Source organism: Macrobrachium rosenbergii, chromosome 51 (genome assembly GCF_040412425.1).
Source record: "Macrobrachium rosenbergii isolate ZJJX-2024 chromosome 51, ASM4041242v1, whole genome shotgun sequence".
Taxonomy (NCBI): Eukaryota; Metazoa; Arthropoda; class Malacostraca; order Decapoda; family Palaemonidae; genus Macrobrachium; species Macrobrachium rosenbergii.
The window spans coordinates 30,680,995-30,701,070 of record NC_089791.1 but is presented as its reverse complement, the minus strand read 5'-3'; the positions used below and the strand labels follow the sequence as shown (position 1 = coordinate 30,701,070).

General features: G+C 39.0%; 2 protein-coding genes across 6 annotated transcripts in view; one reads left to right on the top strand and one right to left on the bottom strand.

The window, feature by feature from the left end:
• Positions 1 to 10,075, bottom strand: LOC136833257 (uncharacterized). Its single transcript, XM_067095169.1, has 3 exons — positions 9,600 to 10,075; positions 1,242 to 1,518; positions 1 to 820 (listed from the first exon to the last, which is right to left on the bottom strand). Exons 1-3 carry the CDS (start codon positions 9,963 to 9,965, stop codon positions 681 to 683), a joined length of 783 nt encoding a protein of 260 aa, XP_066951270.1. The 5' UTR covers positions 9,966 to 10,075; the 3' UTR covers positions 1 to 680.
• The window catches only part of LOC136833254 (platelet binding protein GspB-like), a 214,499-nt gene continuing 197,665 nt past the window's right edge, over positions 3,243 to 20,076 (top strand). For 3 of the 5 annotated variants that reach the window (XM_067095166.1, XM_067095165.1, XM_067095157.1), the window contains exons 1-2: positions 3,243 to 3,579; positions 4,016 to 4,084. In XM_067095166.1, coding sequence (XP_066951267.1) covers positions 3,294 to 3,579; positions 4,016 to 4,084 — 355 coding nt within the window. In that variant the 5' untranslated portion in view covers positions 3,243 to 3,293. Of the gene's footprint in view, positions 3,580 to 4,015; positions 4,085 to 12,834; positions 13,927 to 20,076 lie in introns of those variants that run through there. The other 2 variants (XM_067095154.1, XM_067095156.1) reach the window with 2 other exon arrangements.

Genomic DNA, 20,076 nt, shown 5'->3' with positions numbered 1-20,076 from the left:
TTTGTAAATAAACAAAATTTTATATTTTATTTCATCTTCAAGGTCACTGCACCCATTTTTGTTGAAAGATACAATAATCTTACATTAATTCTACAAATTCATAGGCCGTAGGGTAACCAATATCAAAAAATACAAAAATACAATATGATATAAGTTCTCTGTACAATTGTATACAAAGCACTGGTTGGTCTCAAGGAGAAGCTTGTCTCCGTAGGTTGGTTTGACTCCAGAGGCACACACCAGGCCCGTACTGGCGTGAATTGCAACACTGTTCTTTGTTTCTTCTTCTTTTGCTTCTTGTGCGATCTTTTGCATCTCAGTTCACACTTCCTATCAGGTTTCACTCCTGGTACTGGTTCCTAGTACCAGTTGACTCACGGTTGTTGCACTTTCCAACTTACGTTAGCCTAGTACTCAGTTATCTTTGTCCCAGTCATTTTTCCCATTTGACTCAAGGATGTTGTCCATTACAACTCACATTTACTTGCTGAGTCACTCACCTTTCTCTATCCTGTTCCCTAGTCCCATTTGACTCGCGGTTCTCGTCCATTCCAACTTACATTACTAGCCGAGTTACTCAGCTTTCTCTATCCTGGTCCCTAGTCCCATTTGACTCACGGTTCTCGTCCATTCCAACTTACATTATCAGCTGAATCACTCAGATGTCTCCATCCTGGTCCCTAGTCACCGTTAGAATTATGTTTGCTGTACAGCCCAGTCGTTGCTTCAAAGAGGATGGTGTTGATGTTGTGTTTCGCCAGGGCCAGAGCCTTCCTGTCTGTCACAGTCCTCAGCTCGCTCGCTACGTAGTCTGCGAAGACTGTCGGGCAGAAAATGAAATGCAAGAGAAGTTACAAATGCTTAGTTACTGCGAACTAAGAATGAAGGAATATTAAAATACGTATTCCACACATATAAACACCCACTGATAATTTTAGGACAGTTTGTCAGACTTTGTTATGCATTTCAGGCCACGCTGGTATTGCTAACTGTGATAGTACAGTGAAAAGGCATGGAGTAATTTAAAAAAAACAGTTTTGACGTAGAGAAGACTGTGATTATTGAAGGAGTTTAGAATTGTTACTGGTGTAAAAAGGACTAGAGGGAGTAGAATGGGTGGGGAAACTGATTGAAGCACAACAAACACTTTTAGGAGACAGACGATTTAGCAAATAGAACAGAGGGAAAGAACCTGAAAAGATACAAAACCAGGTTAAAATGACCGAGAATTAGAAACTTACTGTTGAACTCATCTCTGACTTCTGTGGAGGACTGGACGAGGGGAGACTCTCCGTGCAGGCAGCAGCGCTGTTGCTGGCAAGCCGGCTGACAGGGATGAGTATGGCACGTTTCTGCAGATGATTTGTGCCTCTTTGGCATGGGAACTTTGTCGCTGCCATAGTCTGCAGCGGCTCGTTCGTTCAATTTCTCTGGCACCCTCTCTTGACTACGGGGCAGAGTTGTGGTCGTACTTGGGTCATGGGACGTACCCTCCTTGCCCGCAGGGGTCAGGTCATCCTGGAGATGGAAGAATTTTCAGAGGCACATTAACTTGACACATCACAGTTTTCTTGTGAATGGTTGAAATTCTCACACATTTATTAACATGTCTGGCAAAATTGGGGCAAAGTAACCTTCAGGGAAATATTAAATAAATTACATGAAAAGCTTTAACGGTGATACTATCCTACCGCACAGAATCCTGTGCTCAGTAAAGCGAGAAAAGCCAGCCATTTCGAATGTATACTACACCAATTAAACTTTCATCAGCAAAAGCTTTAAAATATTCTATCTTGCTCATTTTCTCTCTCTTCCCTCCCACGTTGGCATTCGTACACATCTTCCTTTTTCTAATTTTGACTAAAAAGGAAAAAGACTTATTTTGTCGTGAATAAATTAAAAATGTACAAAGATTGCATCAAGTGAGTTGCAAGTTTAGGCTGAACATCATGCTGTTGTTGTTGGGCAATGGAATGCACTAGTGGGTGATGAACTGAATGTTGGAAACAACTGTTGAATAACTCATGTGAGTCCAATAGTGAACATGAAAATGGCTAAGAGCATATGCGAGGGAGTTAACCTTATCAATAAACCAAGAGAATCTTGTGAATAAAAACAGGTAAAAAAATGGTGTGGGAGTAATAGAAGAATAAACTCTCATATATATACACACACACACACACACACATACATATATATATATATATATATATATATATATATATATATATAAATACCCAAATTAATTCCAGGAACCAAAAAAGGAACTAAAATAATGAATTATAGAGTCAGGCTGATTCACGGACCGAATGCATTGATTGGGTAAAATTGTATACACCTTACGAAAGTGATAACTTTTTTTTTTTTTTGCTAAGATATCCGCGCATTTGAGGATGAAATATCTTTAAAGATTAATAAAGAACACGAAAAAGACAGGCGGGTCAGACGTGTATGGGAGCAATTAGAAAAAAAATTGTTACAACAAACTAGAGTTTAAAAAGGCGATGTCAGGTTACGGGACCGTTCAAAAGGACGGGTCTCCAAACTTGCCGTGTTTGGCCGTCAGACAATTTAAGACGTATTGTTCGGACACGTGGGACATAAAGAGAAAAAATATGCACTATAACAGACGAAGGAATGGACGTAGAAACAACTAAATACTGGAATAATCATAAAAGCAATGAAAATTAACCCACTCTTCACAATCAAAAGTAACTATACCTAACTATCTGGTTATACAAAATTCCAGACGTATTATTCGGACACTTGAGACATAAATAGTAAAAATATGAACTACAACTGAAAAAGGCATAGAAGTGGAAGCAATTAAACACTGGAAAAATCAAAAGCAGCTAAGCTAGACCCAGCTAGCTAGTTAGACCGATGTTACGTCACCTGGTTAGAATATTGCGCGATGTTCTCGATCAGCGGACCAATATTGACAATATTAGCCCCCGCCAGTCAGTGAATATTGACAGTATCGGAAACGTTTTCAGGGCGAACCGTCATGTGATCAGTATTGATCGAGATTGCGTCAATATAGCCTTGACCAAAGTCTAATAAAAGATGAGTCTGTTCACTTGCTGCCAAAAAGCAGCACGAGCCGCGCAACGACGTCATCTAGCCCGAAGTATAATAAAAGATAAGTCTGTTCGCTTGCTGCCAAAAAGCAGCACGAGCCGCGCAATGACGTCATCTAGCCCGCAAAATGTTGGGTCCGTTACATGGAACCGAGTCAGTCTGGCAGCAACGAGCCGGTGTTGTGCGCAGCACTGTGGCTGCGACAATCAAACATGCCTAGCAATTGTGCTGTTAGTGGCTGCACATCCAGTTATGATAACAAAGATGGAACCATTTTTCACAGTTTCCCACGAGACGAGTCTCTGAGGGAAAGGTGGGCCACATTTTGCAACAGAGAAAGTTTAAATCCTGCTTTTGCAAGGGTGTGCAGCCGGCACTTTCACGAGAACGACTACAAAAGACATTTGAAGTATGAACTCCTCGATCTGCCGATCCCCAAGAAAATGAGAACGCTGAAAGCTAACACGGTACCAACACTCCATCTTCCAGCTTCTAAAGGTGAGCCCCTGAATCTAAGTGAGCCTAACAATGACACAGTAACTCGAAATCTAAATTTGAGTATAAGTATTTTGCCGATACTAAACGAAGGACTCATAGGAATTTCAAGGACAAAGCTTAAGAAGGTTCCTTTAAACATTCCTGTATACACATTGTGGGATATAAAAAAACGAGTTATCGGGTTTTTACCAGCAGTGTTTATATACTTAAAATTTTAACAATCGGAGGAAACCAAAGAGAATATATATGTACATATATCTAAGTATATACATATTACATATATTAATATATATAATCCTCCTTCGATTGTTAAAATGGATTATAAGCTAGGCCTACATGGCTGACTCATCGAAGTATGTTTCTGAAAAATCTCTGTAGCAAACGAGGAGTACGGCATCAATATAAATGTATACAACTTTTAACTGTCATATTTCAGATAGTGCTTTTGAGGATATTGAGCTACTTCAACCAGCAACTCAGGACACAGCCACTGATCCTACATTAAGTAAGTGTCATAATACTCAGTTGTTAAAAGAAAAATTAAGACTAGTGTATGTCAGTCACACTGATATTTTTTTCATGTTTACTTTCATCAGTGTTCGAACAAGTATTAGTCGGAATGGGACAATAGTAGCTAAATAGTACCAACAGTAACCTAGTTTTGGATAACTACCGATATAGAGGAGAAAGGTGGAAGATGATGTAGAACGGTTTTATTCAATTCATAAAGAGAGAGAGAGAGAGAGAGAGAGAGAGAGAGAGAGAGAGAGAGAGAGAGAGAGAGAGAGAGAGAGAGTATGCTCAAGTGCTAATAAGAATATTACACCACAATAATTTTCAATTACAGTTTGTCCACTTATACCCAATTGCTGTATTTTCATCTCTTTTTCTACAGTTATTCTATCTCATCAGTCATCTTCTCCAAATCAGAATATTCTTCATTAGTTTCACGCTTATTTTTGCCAAACCTTACTCTGATTACTCGACATTCCTAATTCCTCATACTGCTGCATCCCCGTTTAACTGGAATAATTGCAAAACTGTTGGTCTGAAATTAGAAACAGAATGTGTAGGTCACTGCACTGTATAATGGTATTCATGTGGATAGATTTGTGTTTATGTTTTTCTGTAGTGAGTATAATAACTCTTCATAATTTTATGTCAATCTACCTGCCTTCAATCCCTGTCCTACTCGACTTTAAACCTGACTGAATTCTTCACTTATGAACATTATAAGAGTTTGCTGCTAATTTTATGATAAAAGATGTCAAAGTTTCACTATACTCTTATTTAACATAATCCCCACATACACATTATACTCGGTGTTATTTCATCACTTTCTGCTAATTATTCCACTGCAGAAGGTAAGCTGGAAAATCTACAAAAACGGACATGAGGATACAAGCTTAATTATTATCTAATTAAATGCCAAATTACATTATAATGCGCACGATGCTTTGTTCATTTCTCTCTCTCATTTCTACTCATTTACTGCAGTAACTTCTTATAAATTACTAAGTAATTACTTAAGTCTGATAATAATAATAATAATATTAATAATAATATTACGCAGTCATTTATAACATTACACAGTAATTTACTTACAGAGTACAGCGTAAACTGGCTACTCCTCACCAATAATAACTTTAAACTATAACAAGAACAGACAGAAACATTACGTACATATTTTAATCATACTATATATATTATCTTTTCTTTAAATACGAATGATATACTTGAAATTAATAAAGTTAAATAGTGTGACAGAGAAGTGGACAAAATAACATAAAAATAAAAGTCCTCCATTAATCACTCCGTTTTGCTATAATTTAGGACACTCAGGCTAGGTGACGTCACCACCTGCGCTTAGACTTTGGCCTTGACGGTGTAATATGGCTTACGTGTCCAATCTTCATTTTTCCCCATGACGCAGATGTCCACAGTTATCCGCTATAGCAAGTCGGTTTTTGAGCTACCTGTATAAAGCATCTATTATGCAAATGAGGCTCATTTGCATATTTTTTCAAAGATACACGAAAAATAAATCATCAAGGGAATGGCATAGGACTAATTTTTTTTTTTTTTTCAAGCCTGCTCGGAAAGAATGGATATTGGTCTATTTCACTCGTCGTAATCTTTGATTGACTTTGGCAAATATAGCATTATCTGGAATAACTATGGCAACCCTTATTATCTCAACAAATCATATGTGTTCAGATTTCCTTCCATATTCACGTGTTTTTTTATTTTTTTTATTTTTGCGTTCTTAACAAGAACAATGATAGTCTTATTATTCATTTTCAATTCGCTCGTGAAATATTTTCAAATCTGGATCTTCCTATTTTAAATATTTTTCTTGGTATTTCATATAAAACTCTATTTTCCTGATCAAAATAATAATTTTGGTGTAAAACTCAGTGTTTAAAGGCACGTTTGCAGTCTCTCTCTCTCTCTCTCTCTCTCTCTCTCTCTCTCTCTCTCTCTCTCTCTCTCTCCTTTCGTGGAAGCCGAGTATTGATTAGTGTGGGGACTGATACTCTCACTCTGCCCCCCCAAACCTCCCCCTCCCTCACTCCATACCCCAGCATGGGGATCACCCCCCCCCATTCAATCCCCTCCCCAACACCGACCACGTTTGCTCTTTGATTTCTCTTGCAAAATCAAATTAAATATGAATTGCTTGTTCTTTTTGCATGCTATGTGCACACGCAAATGTTTACATGTTCATGTATGTACACACACACACACACACACACACACACACATATATACATATATATATATATATATATATATATATATATATATATATATATATATATATATATATATATATATATATATATCACAGTTTTAGCTTAAATAGTAATATAGTTTTATGCATATATATACACATATATAAGTATAGTAACAGTGAGCAGTGTTACTGTACAATATATATATATATATATATATATATATATATATAGAGAGAGAGAGAGAGAGAGAGAGAGAGAGAGAGAGAGAGAGAGAGAGAGAGAGAGAGGTGCAGAGTACGTGATAGGATCTGTTCTCTCTCTCTCTCTCTCTCTCTCTCTCATTTACTATGCAACTGACTCCTCTGAATGCAGCTTAATATCCTAAGTGTTTAAATGACCTCGCAGAAAACGGGTTTAACCTCAATTCAGTATTACTCAATAAATCACTTACGGGACAAACATGTTCAACTTGCCTCATCTCCATGAGGAAAAGAGGACTTAGCAGACATCTCTTAGCCCTTGGTCAAATACAGCAGGTCGTAGTACCATAAAGTAGGAACGTATGCATCCTACTCGGCAGCGGCACCGGATCTTCTTCTACGTGCTAGTACTAAACATGGCGGAAGCTCCCTGGGACGCCGTGTTTAGTACTAACCCCTCGGGAATCAAAGTATTATGTACACCCATTTGTATATTGTGTAGTCGACAAGTTATATAAGTAAATGATATCTTCATGCGGCCGTCTACTTTACATTTAGTACCAGGATTAATAGTTTAGTACTAGCACCTCGGAGTGGGCGACTCTTAGATAACAAGCCAAAGGTAGTGCTACTCTTGTTTCCTGTACAGCTCGATGAACGCCGTCCAAAACTCCTTGTCAGTCGACGTGGCTGTCATATTGTCGTGATATTCCCCCCCGCCGAGAGTTGCTGTTAGGTTAAAGGCGGACGTATGGTCCTCATCAGGCCGCCCGAAGTGGGCCTGAGGCTAAAATTACGGCAGTGGCAGATCCTCCTGAGCTCTCTCTGCCTTACGGCCGCCGGACCAAGATCTTGCTTAGTACCAACTTACCTCCCGACCACGTTTCGCTTGGGCCATCTTACTTCTTGTAGCAAGATATGAAATTAATTTTAGGGGATATAAGCTTATCTTTCTTTCGTTGCTGTTTTATGGATGAATTATATGTACACACGCAAATGCGTACAGGTTTGTATCATGTATATATATTATATATTCATGTGTGTGTATGTATGCGTATATACATATATATATATATATATATATATATATATATATATATATATATATATACATATATATATATATATATATATATATATATATACATATATATATATATATATATAGAGAGAGAGAGAGAGAGAGAGAGAGAGAGAGAGAGAGAGAAATAAATCATCTGCTACGGAACGTCACAATGCTAATTTGCCCTTTGCAGGGCTACATAGGACCAGGGACTTCCTGGCCCTCCAAAATAAGCACGCGAAGAATTAAATCTGATAAAATCGGCCATATTTAGTTAGTGATTTTGAGTTATGAGATATGGTCGGTCTATTAGTTTGACGTCACAATAGGCTTCGACACCAGCCAGTCGTAACTTCCCGGAGATAATGCGATATTAAATATTCTCTTTCAATAAATGTCACGAGTCGTATATATATACAGTATACATAATATTAGAATTGCTTATAGCCGAGGATATTGTAATGGGTTCTTGGGAAGTGAGGTGGGGGGAGTGAGGCTCTCCCTGGTGGGATAACCCCAGCCCTCCCCTACCACTGGACTAGCACAGTGAGCAACTTTGATCATCGTGGGAACCATTGCACACAGTCTTATGTAAACGCATAAATATTCGTGATAAACGAAGAAAATGAACCATTTTCGTAAATGATAATCAAAGCAACACTCTGCACACAGAAAAAAAGATGAGCAAAGCGAACACTAATCTTTTTACGAAGCGAATCAACCGGGTCATGCAAACTGAAGCCAAAGCCAAGCGCCATCCGGGACGCCGTCACTCCCGTGGCGCGCAGAAGAACCCCCAACCGTCGCCAGATCTCTCCTGACGGAGGAGGTCGGGCGATCCCTTCGCGGTCGCTGTGACGTCACACGAGCCGATGGTTCTCTTATATGGCCTCAAGGTCAATATGATAGCATATAGCCTGCACGCTCCAAGTTCGTTCAGCCTCCTCAGTTTTCCGGTTGTATCTCCGTGACGCGGAGCGTCGATTCCGGCCATTATTCGATATAACAATAACAATGCCGGATAACTGCGCAGTTTTCGGCTGTTTCAACAGAAAGTCGAGCACCAGGGGTTCGAGCGTGAGGTACTTTACGTTCCCGAAGGGCGAGGCGGCCAGAGGTCTTTGGATTCGAGCCTGCGGTCGCGCTGACGAGTTCAACCCTCAGAACGCCGTCGTCTGCTCCGCACATTTCACGAAGGAGGATTACATTGACGACATGAAGGCTCGGCTGCTCCAGATTGAGAGTGCCAAGAACAAGAGGCTGCTGAAGAAGGAGGCCGTGCCTTCGCTTTCCTTCCTGAAGGTCTAAGTCACCGATAGCCAAAATTGTTTGTTAGGCACATGTATTTGTTCGTGCGGTATGTGGATCATATTCCATTTTATTATTATTATTATTATTATTATTATATTATTATTATTATTATTATTATTATTACCTGACTACGGATTGCTTTCTAAGAATATACTTTTTTTGTACATTTTAATATGCCTACACACCCACACTATACACACACACACACACACACACACACACACACACACACACATATACATATATATATATATATATATATATATATATATATATATATATATATATATATATATATATATATATATCTCTCACATTACCATTTTCAGTTGTGGTAATGTGAGATAAATGAATCACATACAAAAGTGATTATAATCATATATATATTATATAATACATATATGTATGTCTGTGGTGTGTGTACACACAAGCACATATATGTATATATATATATACATACACATGCATATATATAATATATATATACATATTGGTCGCGGCCTGTTCAATTTTAAAGACCATTTGCATCCACTAATGACCTCTAGTGTAGTTCATAAGTAAAATAAACGCACCTTTTATGGATTCGTATGAAAGGATGAAGAAGAAGAGAGAGTGGATCGTTTTATAAGTGATGATGGGGAGACTGCCTGACACGATCTCGACGATGCCGACTGTGCCTTAAAATACCAAACAACCCATATCACTAACCTCATCATTTATGCTGGACGTGGACGACCCCGGTGTTTCTTGGTCCTTCAAAAACAGCAGCAAGTCGTAGTACCACAGCGCCGGGGCGTACAGGTCATCCGCCGAAGCCCCCGACCTCACCGAGGCTTCGACTTTCTTGATCTCCTTCCGGAAGCAACTCCTGAGGTTGTTTATCTTCTTGGCCACGGTCACTCGAGTGGCCGTCGCGTCCCGCTCCCGCAACTTTTCAGCCAACACGTTGTAAGCCTTGTTGCGCTTTCCTTTGTCCGAATAATCCTTGCTCTTCATCTTCCACAGGCAAGGATGCTGTCTGTAAAGTTCGATAAACTCCTCCCAATATTGCTTATCTGCCGACGTGGCCGTCATGTCTGTCTCCCCTCGAGCGTCTGGGTGGAACTGAACGAGCAAATCCCGGTGCGACGGAGGCTTCGGGCCACCTGAACTAGAACGGACGCCGCTCGAACCCGGCGAGCTGCGAGCGAGCGACCGGCGGGTTGCGAGCAGCTCGGAGAGGCCGACGGACTCCGCCCACTTTTGGTCGGATGGGAACGACGCAGGCACTGAGGCTCACTTCCGCTTCAGACGGCCTGATCAGGCGGTCGTGTCGTCTATGGGGCCCTTTGGAGAGCCCCTGTGTACATTTCCTACCCACCCCACCCCTCCAAAAAAATGAAAATCCACTAAGCAGAACCTGTTCTTGAAGAATGCCATTAAATCATCGTAGAGAAGTAGCAGATGTCGTTAGACGTATTTTACAGGTTTCTTATTCATTGAGAAAGACATCACATATATATGTAATTATTGATATTATTACTATATTATGGCTATTACTCAAATTCCACAAACAATTAAAATGGGAAAATAAAAAAAATATCAGTTACAAGTGACAAGTTACCCATATAGAAGCTAAGGTCGTCCTGTTTTCTCTGAAGAGATTTGACGTAAAAAACTAGACGGTTTTCGTAAATAAATTTCCATTCACGAAAGATTTGCAATTGCATTACGCGTGTTAGCCTTCCGTAGTAGTGCAGCGTTCAGCGTAAAGTAAATTTAACGTAATTTGGCGCAAGAATGATTATAATTTATTTAGGGTAAAAAATATTTCACTTAATTTTACTCAGTGTCGGTCAAAGTCTATTCTTGTCCATAGAGCTCTGGTGAACTTTATTTGTACGTAGAAAATAGAGAAATCTAAGCTCTCGCCACTATTCAAAAAATGGCAAGAATGGGGATTAAAAATATGCAGTTTGAAATATCTTAACTTTTCTGCCTTTTGAAATAAGTAGTTTGTTTTTTAATGTAAATGTTCGTGGTTATAGAAGAAGTATCATACTTCGGTATTGCATTACAAGGTTAGTTGTTGGACATGCGTAAGTAATATATACTCAGCTTTTGAGGTATTCCTATGGAAGAAGGAGAAGAAGAAGAAGAAGAAGAAGAGACAGTAGGAAGCAAAGAACGAAATGGGAAGAGAACACAGAAGATAAGTGAAGAGAGGGGGGGGGGAAGGGATGCGGTGTATAACAAGGCTTTTGAAGGCCACGGACGAAGGTTTAGTGAATGGGGGAAGAACGAGTCCCGGGATGGGGGAGAGGAGGAGGAGGAAAGGAAGAACGGGGGGAGAGAGGGGAAGGAGGATGACAGGAAGAGGGAGGGAGGCAAGGTGGGGGGGGGGGGTTATGCGAAAACAAGGTGTATTCAATTATAGAAGTGTAAGATGGATGAAGACTTACTGGGGAGGGGGGGGGTTTGATGAGTGCCCTGTGGGAGTAGAGGGGAAGGGGGAGGGAGGGGGGATTATGTGGCATAAAGAGAGAGAGAGGGAGAGAAGCATTTGCGTGAGTCAATGGCCCCTGTCATGCCACCCCCACCCATCCCTACCTCCTCCACCATACCCCATCCCTCCCAAAAGACCCACCCCAGCCAACCAAGCAAACATCTCTCCCTCTCCCCGGCCCCACTCCCCAGGGACACATCCCCCTATCCCCATGCTTCTCGGGCTTCTTATAGATCTCCTTTCAATCAATCGACCTTCGGAAATTCTCTCTCTCTCTCTCTCTCTCTCTCTCTCTCTCTCTCTCTCTCTCTCTCTCTCTCTCTCTCTCTCCACGAGAGGCGGTAATACTAATATTTATTTCACAGTTTACTTGAAAAATGAATTTGTTTTTAATGGTATTTAAATGAATTATTATTATTATTATTATTATTATTATTATTATTATTATTATTATTATTATTTCCGCGGAGAGGCTACCAGCCCATGACCTGCGCTCTTATGCCGGCCGATATTGGATTAACTTGGTGATCACCATTCACGTAGTGACCAGAACATGTACATATATATATATATATATATATATATATATATATATATATATATATATATATATATATATATATATATATAATGTGTATGTGTGTGTGTGTGTGTGTGTGTGTGTGTGTGTGTGTGTATAGATTTGTGTATATTTATTTATTTATATATTTATTAGAGGCTCATCAGAAATTATATATAGGTCTCTCTCTCTCTCTCTCTCTCTCTCTCTCTCTCTCTCTCTCTACTCTCTCTCTCTCTCTCTACGAAATTTGGCAGCAATAGGTTCAGTAATTAGGACGACACTGCTGGTTATGCATCGGAATTCCATAGGCAAATGATTCATAGTCTTTGTGACGTCACAAGGGTGCATATTTTCCGAAAAATATCGAAACGAAACTTAGGGATATATATATATATATATATATGTATGTGTGTATGTATATATAATGTATATATATAAATATATAATGATTTAATAGTAATAATTTTGTGTTATTTAAAGCTACTAGAAGGCAAATTATTGATAAAAGTATATTATTCAAATGGTCTTCTGTATCTTGGACTTCTCCCGTGTGAGTTGCAATGACAAAGAAATCATCTTTTCTGTTTTTCTCTATTTTATTTCGCAATCTTTCTTATCCGTGTTATGCCGTTCTCTTAACACCCTTTTTTTTTCTTTATTTCTTTCTCCTTTCATTTGATATATCTGAAAACCCTTATGGACAGATTCAAGGTGGTGCCTTGACTTTTAGCACTTTTTGACAGTATCCCTTAAAATCGCTATGAGTAAGAGAATTGTTAAGGCGGATGTCTGGCAGCACCGTACGATATGGCAGCACTCCTCTAAACCAATACCACAGTGTCAGCTGCCTCAAGGCTTTGCTGCTGATCGGGTACAAATAATATTGCTCCACGTGAGACCCCTAATTGTGGCCTACCATTCATGGCGTTTGTGCTTTTTTTTATGCTGAGCCATGTCTCGTAGTGTTGTGGGACCTGATGTGATTTCCTCTATAATAGACCTGCACGTAGCCGGCATCAGCAGTAAGGATATTGCAGCCCAGAAAGGACTGGGTGTTCGTACTGTGCAGCGATGGGTGCAGCGATATCAGGAGGGTGGCAGTACGTCTACCCCTGTCCCAAAGCCGAAGTCTGGCCGCCCTCGGATAATATCTCCGAGGACGTTAAAGGTGATTCATTGCAATCTGAAGTCTGATCCTTCCCTTACAGCCCGAGAAGTGAAGAAAATAAACCCTCAGCTGCTCGGGAAGGTCTCTTTGAGGACGGTACAGCAGCGCATCCATGACAATTTGCTGCTACGCAGCTACAAGGCCCGGAAGAAGCCGCTTCTGTCTGATGCCCAGAAGCTCCAGCGTGTTAAGTTCGCCAAGAAATATTTAGTGTGGGGTGAAGAGGAGTGGAAGAAAGTGCTCTGGACAGATGAGGCTACTTTTTTTGTGACTGGTAGTAGCGCAAAGCACGTATACTGGCCGTCCGGGTCGGACCCTCACCTCCCCCAGTCCATGGTAAATACCGTAAAACACACCCCCAGTCTTTTGGTCTGGGCCTCCTTTTCGTATGGGGGTGTGGGGGAGTTAGTGGTTCTTCCTAAGAACCAAGTGATGAACCAGGACAACTACTACGAGCTCCTCAACGATGTGTTAGAGCCAAGTTTTGAAAAAAGTGGTGCTGAATTTCTTATGCAGGATGGGGCACCGTGCCACACCGCCAAAAGCGTCAAGTGCTGGCTTGCAGACTGTTCTGTGCCATATTTCAAGGACTGGCCGGGGAATAGCCCCGATTTGAACCCCATGGAAACTCTCTGGGCCATAATCAAGAAGCAGCTGAATCAGTATCCGACCTCCTCTCTCCCTCAGCTGGAGGCAGCCATTCGGCAGGTGTGGGGGAAGCTGCCCTTGGAAACCCTCCAGGACCTGGTCTTGAGTGTCCCTAAACGCCTCAAGGAAGTAGTCAAGTGCCAGGGGGATACCACCAAGTACCAAGTTCCATGTGAGTACCCGATTTCCAACTTTTTATTTTACCTAGTGTGAAATTATTTTTTTAGGTGGTAGCCTTAACTTTACTTACTGTGTGTGTATATGTATATATATATATATATATATATATATATATATATATATATATATAATATATATATATATATATATATATATATATATATATATATATATATATATATATATATATATATATATATATATACATACAGTATATATATATAAAAAAGTCAAGATATAGAAGAGTATTTGAATAATAATACATTTATCAGTGGTTTGCCTTCTAGTAGCTTAATATAACACAAAATTATTTCTAATACAATTAATATACAATTATATATTATATATATATATATATATATAAGTATATATATATATTGTAAATATATACACATATATATGGTATATATATATATATATATTATATATATATATATATATATATATATATATATAAATATATAATGATTTTATTAGAAATAATTTTATCTTTAATATTAAGCTACTCGAAGGCAAACCACTGATAAATGTATTATTATTCAAATACTCTTTATATTTGGACTTTCCCCGTGTGAGTGGCAATGACAAAAAAAATCATAATTTCTGTTTTTCTCTTATTTTATTTCGCAGTCTTTCTTATCCGCGTTGCAAGTCCCGTTCTCTTAACAATCTTCTATTTTTCTTTCTCCTTTCAACTGATATATCCGTGAACCATTATGGACAGAATCAGACTTTCATTATAAACTCAAGAGGTCTCGAATGGGAAGTAGATAAGTTAAAGGAAAAGGTGATAAACAAACGAACATCAGGGAATAGAGAATAAAAGATACACCGGAATTCAGGAGACGTCATCAGCGGAGAACTGGAATGCATTTTGCTCCTCGCTTAAACGTTTGGAAATCAGAAGGCTCCAAAAATGCATTAGGCGAGCTGTCCCACATCCCTGATGTCTCCAGAAAGTCATGATTTACAGGAAAAAAAAAAAAAGTAAAGGGTGACGTGATCGTTTCATTTCCTCGTTATTGGCTAAATTCCAAATATATCAAGCCATATGATGAGGGCCGGAGTTGCTATTATGAATGGTGTATGCTGTGGGCATACACGTTAACGTGCCCAGGATGTAAAACCGAATGTATTCGCCCGTACGTCATGTGTGTGACATCAGCTTGTTCCTGAGTCTCGATTTAGTTCTTTTACACAGATTTTATATATATATATATATATATATATATATATATATATATATATATATATATATATATATATATATATATATATATATATATGGCTACCAGCAGCACGGAATGCATGCCACCAGCTCCTGACGCCATTGTCATGCAAATCATACGAGTTCACAAATACCATAAGGGTCATATTGGCTCGCAGCCGTCTGCCTTCGTCTGTCGCTACTGGAAGGAGAGAGAGAGAGAGAGAGAGAGAGAGAGAGAGTTTGGCAACGCCGCCCTGACGAGGAGAAGGAGAGATAGACGTGGCACACACACACATATACACAGACACACACACACACGCACAGCTTCATTATCATGTGTGGGGAGGGCGTTGCCGCTGTGGGACCCAGACGTGGCAACGCTGTACACTTCTTCTGCAGCTGGGAGCAATTTCTCCCCCTCCCCCCCCATCCCCCCGTCCCTCCTCCCCCCTTCTCCCCGTCCATCTCCTCCCCTCCACCCCGACCATCTCCCTTCGACAACCCTTCCCGTCCCCTTCCAATGTGGCCTCTCTCTCTCTCTCTCTCTCTCTCTCTCTTTCACCCCTCTTAACAATCGCTATTCTCTCTCTCTCTCTCTCTCTCTCTCTCTTCCCCTTTTCCAACGTCAATCAGATAGCCATCCCTGGGATGGTGGTGGATGAGGGGCGTGGAACTCCCTTGTTGGAAGGGGGAGGTCGTAGGGGTTAGGGAGGGACGAACACCCGGAGGGGGTAGAGCCTGTTCTTCTTCTTCTTCTTCTTCTTCTTCTTCTTCTTCTTCTTCTTGCAAATATTCCCTTGCTTCCTTCGTCTGTCCCCTTTATACTCTGTTGGTCTAATATTAAGTTGAAGGATCTTCATCACGTTGCACGTTTTACCCAACATTCTGATGGGCCCCCAGTGTCGCAGTTTGGACACTGGGAAGTGTTTTCTCTTTTTCCGGATGTTTTTACTCATATTCAAGTTTATTTTCATAGAGAGAAATGCCGCTGATCGAAATATATCTCCAAGAGTTTTGAAAGTTCGTAGCAACCTCATCGAGACTATAATCACACCTCTGGTCTGACGGTGTTAGTGTAGGAGTCTGTCGGTATGCGATGTGTGTGTGTATGTGTGTTCGTGTACGATCATGTGTATATTTATGTGTGAGCGCGTGTGTGTACTCGATGAGTTAGTTGTTTGTTAGCCACATTTTTCACGTTATACATGCTTTTGGTTGATGTATAGTAGAAGGAATCTTGAAAAAGTCGAGTTGTGATACAATGTTACTAACAAAGGAGAAGAAGAAGAATGCTGGACTCGAGATGCGGTGAGATTTTTGCACCGGTCGCAAGGCAGAATAAAAATAAATAAATAGAAAAAAAACTACGCTGGCATCATGCCAGCTTTGCCCAACACAAGCAACAACAATATAAGGAATAGAATATAACGAAATAGACCGATAGAAGGAAATATTTATCAAAGTTTATTAAGTATCTTACGATTTAATTTCCTGAGAAAATGAACGGCATAAACAGATGACGCTAATATGAGGCGGTTGGTTGTTTTAGTCCTACGTATTGCGTAGTTGCTTATGAACCATTTTTCTATCAATAAACCTTACAAGTGGGTCTGCCCTGTTCTTCTACACCACATTTCATTCACTCATTCGCTCCTTTCACTGTAGGCTGACGGCCAGAATTAAACTCTCGGCTTAGAAAAGCGGATAAAACCGAAAGCCGCCTAAACCGTAGGCATTACTGAAGGTTCTTTGCAGGGTCCTTTTGGTCCATAGCTGCAACCCCTTTCATTCCTTTTACTGTACCTCCGTTCATATTATCTTTCTTCCATCTTGCTATCGAGCCTCTCCTAACAATTATTTCATAGTGCAACTGAGAGGTTTTCCTCCCGTTACACGTTTTAAATCAGGCATGGGTCCAAGCACAAGTACTTGGCCTCAAGTGCGAATTTTTTGAGTACTTGTACTTGTACTTGAGATTTTAAATTTCAATGTACTTGTACTTGGCCAAAAAGTACTTGAAAAATCAAGTACTTTTAAGTACCTTTTTTAAGTACATTACATACTTAGTAGGCTGCATTGCATAACTAATCGTATAACAAAACCTGCACTATTAGCGACAATAACTAGACGATAATACGTGGATTTTTTGTTGTAATGAATCATGTATGTCGGTAATAAAGATATACCAAGTTTAATTCAAATAATTTAACATCTAATGTAGTGCATCAACAGAATATCAGTCGATTTTCGTGCAATCAATTCGAGAACGAACTTGCGACAACCTGTTCTCTTCGTGTCTGTGTCTGCAGGCAACACGATCAGTTCTGTAGTGTTCAGTCTTTCAGTAGCCATCATTTCATAGCTGCGGTAGTGTCATGATCAGTTCTGTACAGTGTTCAGTCTTTCAGTAGCCATCAATTCATAGCTGTGTTAGTGTCGTTATGGCATCACCTGAGGACTCGGGCATATGGAGCCACTTCGAGTTGCCAGAGGATACCTGTGGCACGTTCAAGGCAATCTGCAAGAAGTGTGCTTGCGGGGTACCATGCTCCAGAAAGGTTACATCCAGTCTTCACAAACATATGAAGGTAAGCTGAGTTTCTTAAATTTGACATGTTGTGGTTGTGGGGCAATGGCAAAGTTATCGCATAATATATACAGTATATATATATATATATATATATATATATATATATATATATATATATATATATATATATATATATATATATATATATATATACTTATTTCACGTCGATATAGCAGGCCCATAGTTCCCTTTAACAACGAGGCAACAAAATGTTAAACAATAAACGTGATGAAAATATAAAAATATCTTTTACGAAAATTATTCAGTTAAAAGTAAATTATAAATATAAACCTAAAAATAACAATCATCCGTATGAATCCATAGACCCAAGGACCTCTCGTTACAGAGGGCAGTATTTCTTACCCATTTGTTTAATTTTGTAATAAAATTCCAAGTTAAAAGGATCACATAGAATACACGGAAAGAGAAATAAAACGTTCAACTTGTTGTCAGCTTACTACTATTATAACTTCAAAATAGTATAGTCAGCAAACTATCAGGAAAGCAATTACCCAATCGATAGCCTGTGACCTTGAACAGTTACTCAAAACAACAATGTTTTGCGTCAAGTTGATGAGAGAGAGAGAGCTATGAAATTGCTTAGAGACAAGGGAATGGAAGAGAGAGAGAGAGAGAGAGAGAGAGAGAGCTATGAAATTGCTTAGAGATATGGGAACGGAAGAGAGAGAGAGAGAGAGAGAGAGAGAGGGATGAGAATGTTATTAAGAACTGATTTGCAGAAGCTTTCAAATTAATGCCGTTTTCCCTAAAAATTCATTTGGAAGCACTATTTATCACTGTCTTTTGTTTTTTAATTGCCGTGCATTGCAATGGTCACTAATAGCATCATAATCTATGCCAACTCGCAATCGTTTCTCATATCAAACTGCAATTGGTTTTCAGATGCGATTTTGAACATTGGTTAACACTCCGATTAATTTACGCAACCATTCATTAACAAATTGAAAGGTTACAACAAATTCTTTTACTTTATCTTAAAATTTTTGTTTAAAATGTTCAGTAATGCAATATTTAAACGGAGATAGCTACGTCGAACACTGACATAAATTCTTGCCAAATAGGATGTTTTGAATAAATCAGCATCATCAGTTTTTTGTTTTTTTTGTTCATTTCCAATGTAAACTTGATAACATATTGATACCTTGCATATTAATATACTTCGTAGCAGTAATTTACATACACTGTGGTTATATCAAAGCTGAAATTAATGTTAGAGAGAGAGAGAGAGAGAGAGAGAGAGAGAGAGAGAGAGAGAGAGAGAGATAAGTTTTCGATTACAATTTCTATTTTTTCATTAAAACATCTTGGGTGTCTTACGGCCTAGTATTATTCACTGCGTATTTGTAAATTATTCCCAAATCTCCATTTATTAATAACTATTGAAGGAATGAAAATATTATCATGCAGAATAAGAAATGCTTAATTATATCATGTTTAGACGTCAGGCAACGATGTAATAAACATGTTGAAGCAAATGTTTTTCTGAAGGGTTTTTCATACTTTCTTGCTTAACGATTGTGTGGGATATTAAGTCTATTGCAAATAGCTTATGGGTTTTATTATTAGTTACCAATTTGTTTTCCGTATCAAAAAGAACATGTTCGTTTCACATTTGATTTTTTTATCTTATTAAAATGATGATAATTTCGATAAATTATTATTTGTATATTCGCCACACATTACTGAATGAGGTACGTATTACATAAGACAAACGTGTATTGTTCAAGTGTCATTAACAAACTGCTGACATTGTTGCATGCTAACATTAAGTAATGATTTCCTAATTACCTATATCTTGAGCATATACTGTATGGCTGATAACGAACTACACGAATACCTGACATTTTTTTTTATCTCAAACATAGCAATCAATCTTATGGATATTTATTCTCCTTGTTAGCAAAAATATGCTAAATTCGCCTTCACTCAATTGCAGATCTTAATAATAACATTATAACAGAAATTAGATCACTGGATCCCCAAACGTAAGGGCTGTTATGGAAAACCCCTTAAAAAGAGCATGTGTAAAGCTCACATCATTTTTCTGTAACATACCAAAATATCACAAATTTCAAATAAAAGATAAACGAGATATTAAATACTCAAACCCCTTCCTGATTTATGGTCCACCCTCCACATGCTATAAGTAGATGTTCTTATATATTAATGTTTATTTTTCTCTTTGTTCCAGCGGAAACACAATGCTTCCTGTGAGAGGAGTCTGTGCTCGTGGGAACACTACTGAGTCTCCTGGAACAAGCCAGTCAACCATGGAAGATTTCGTTACAGTGTCAGACCCAAAGAAATATGGGCCACATGAT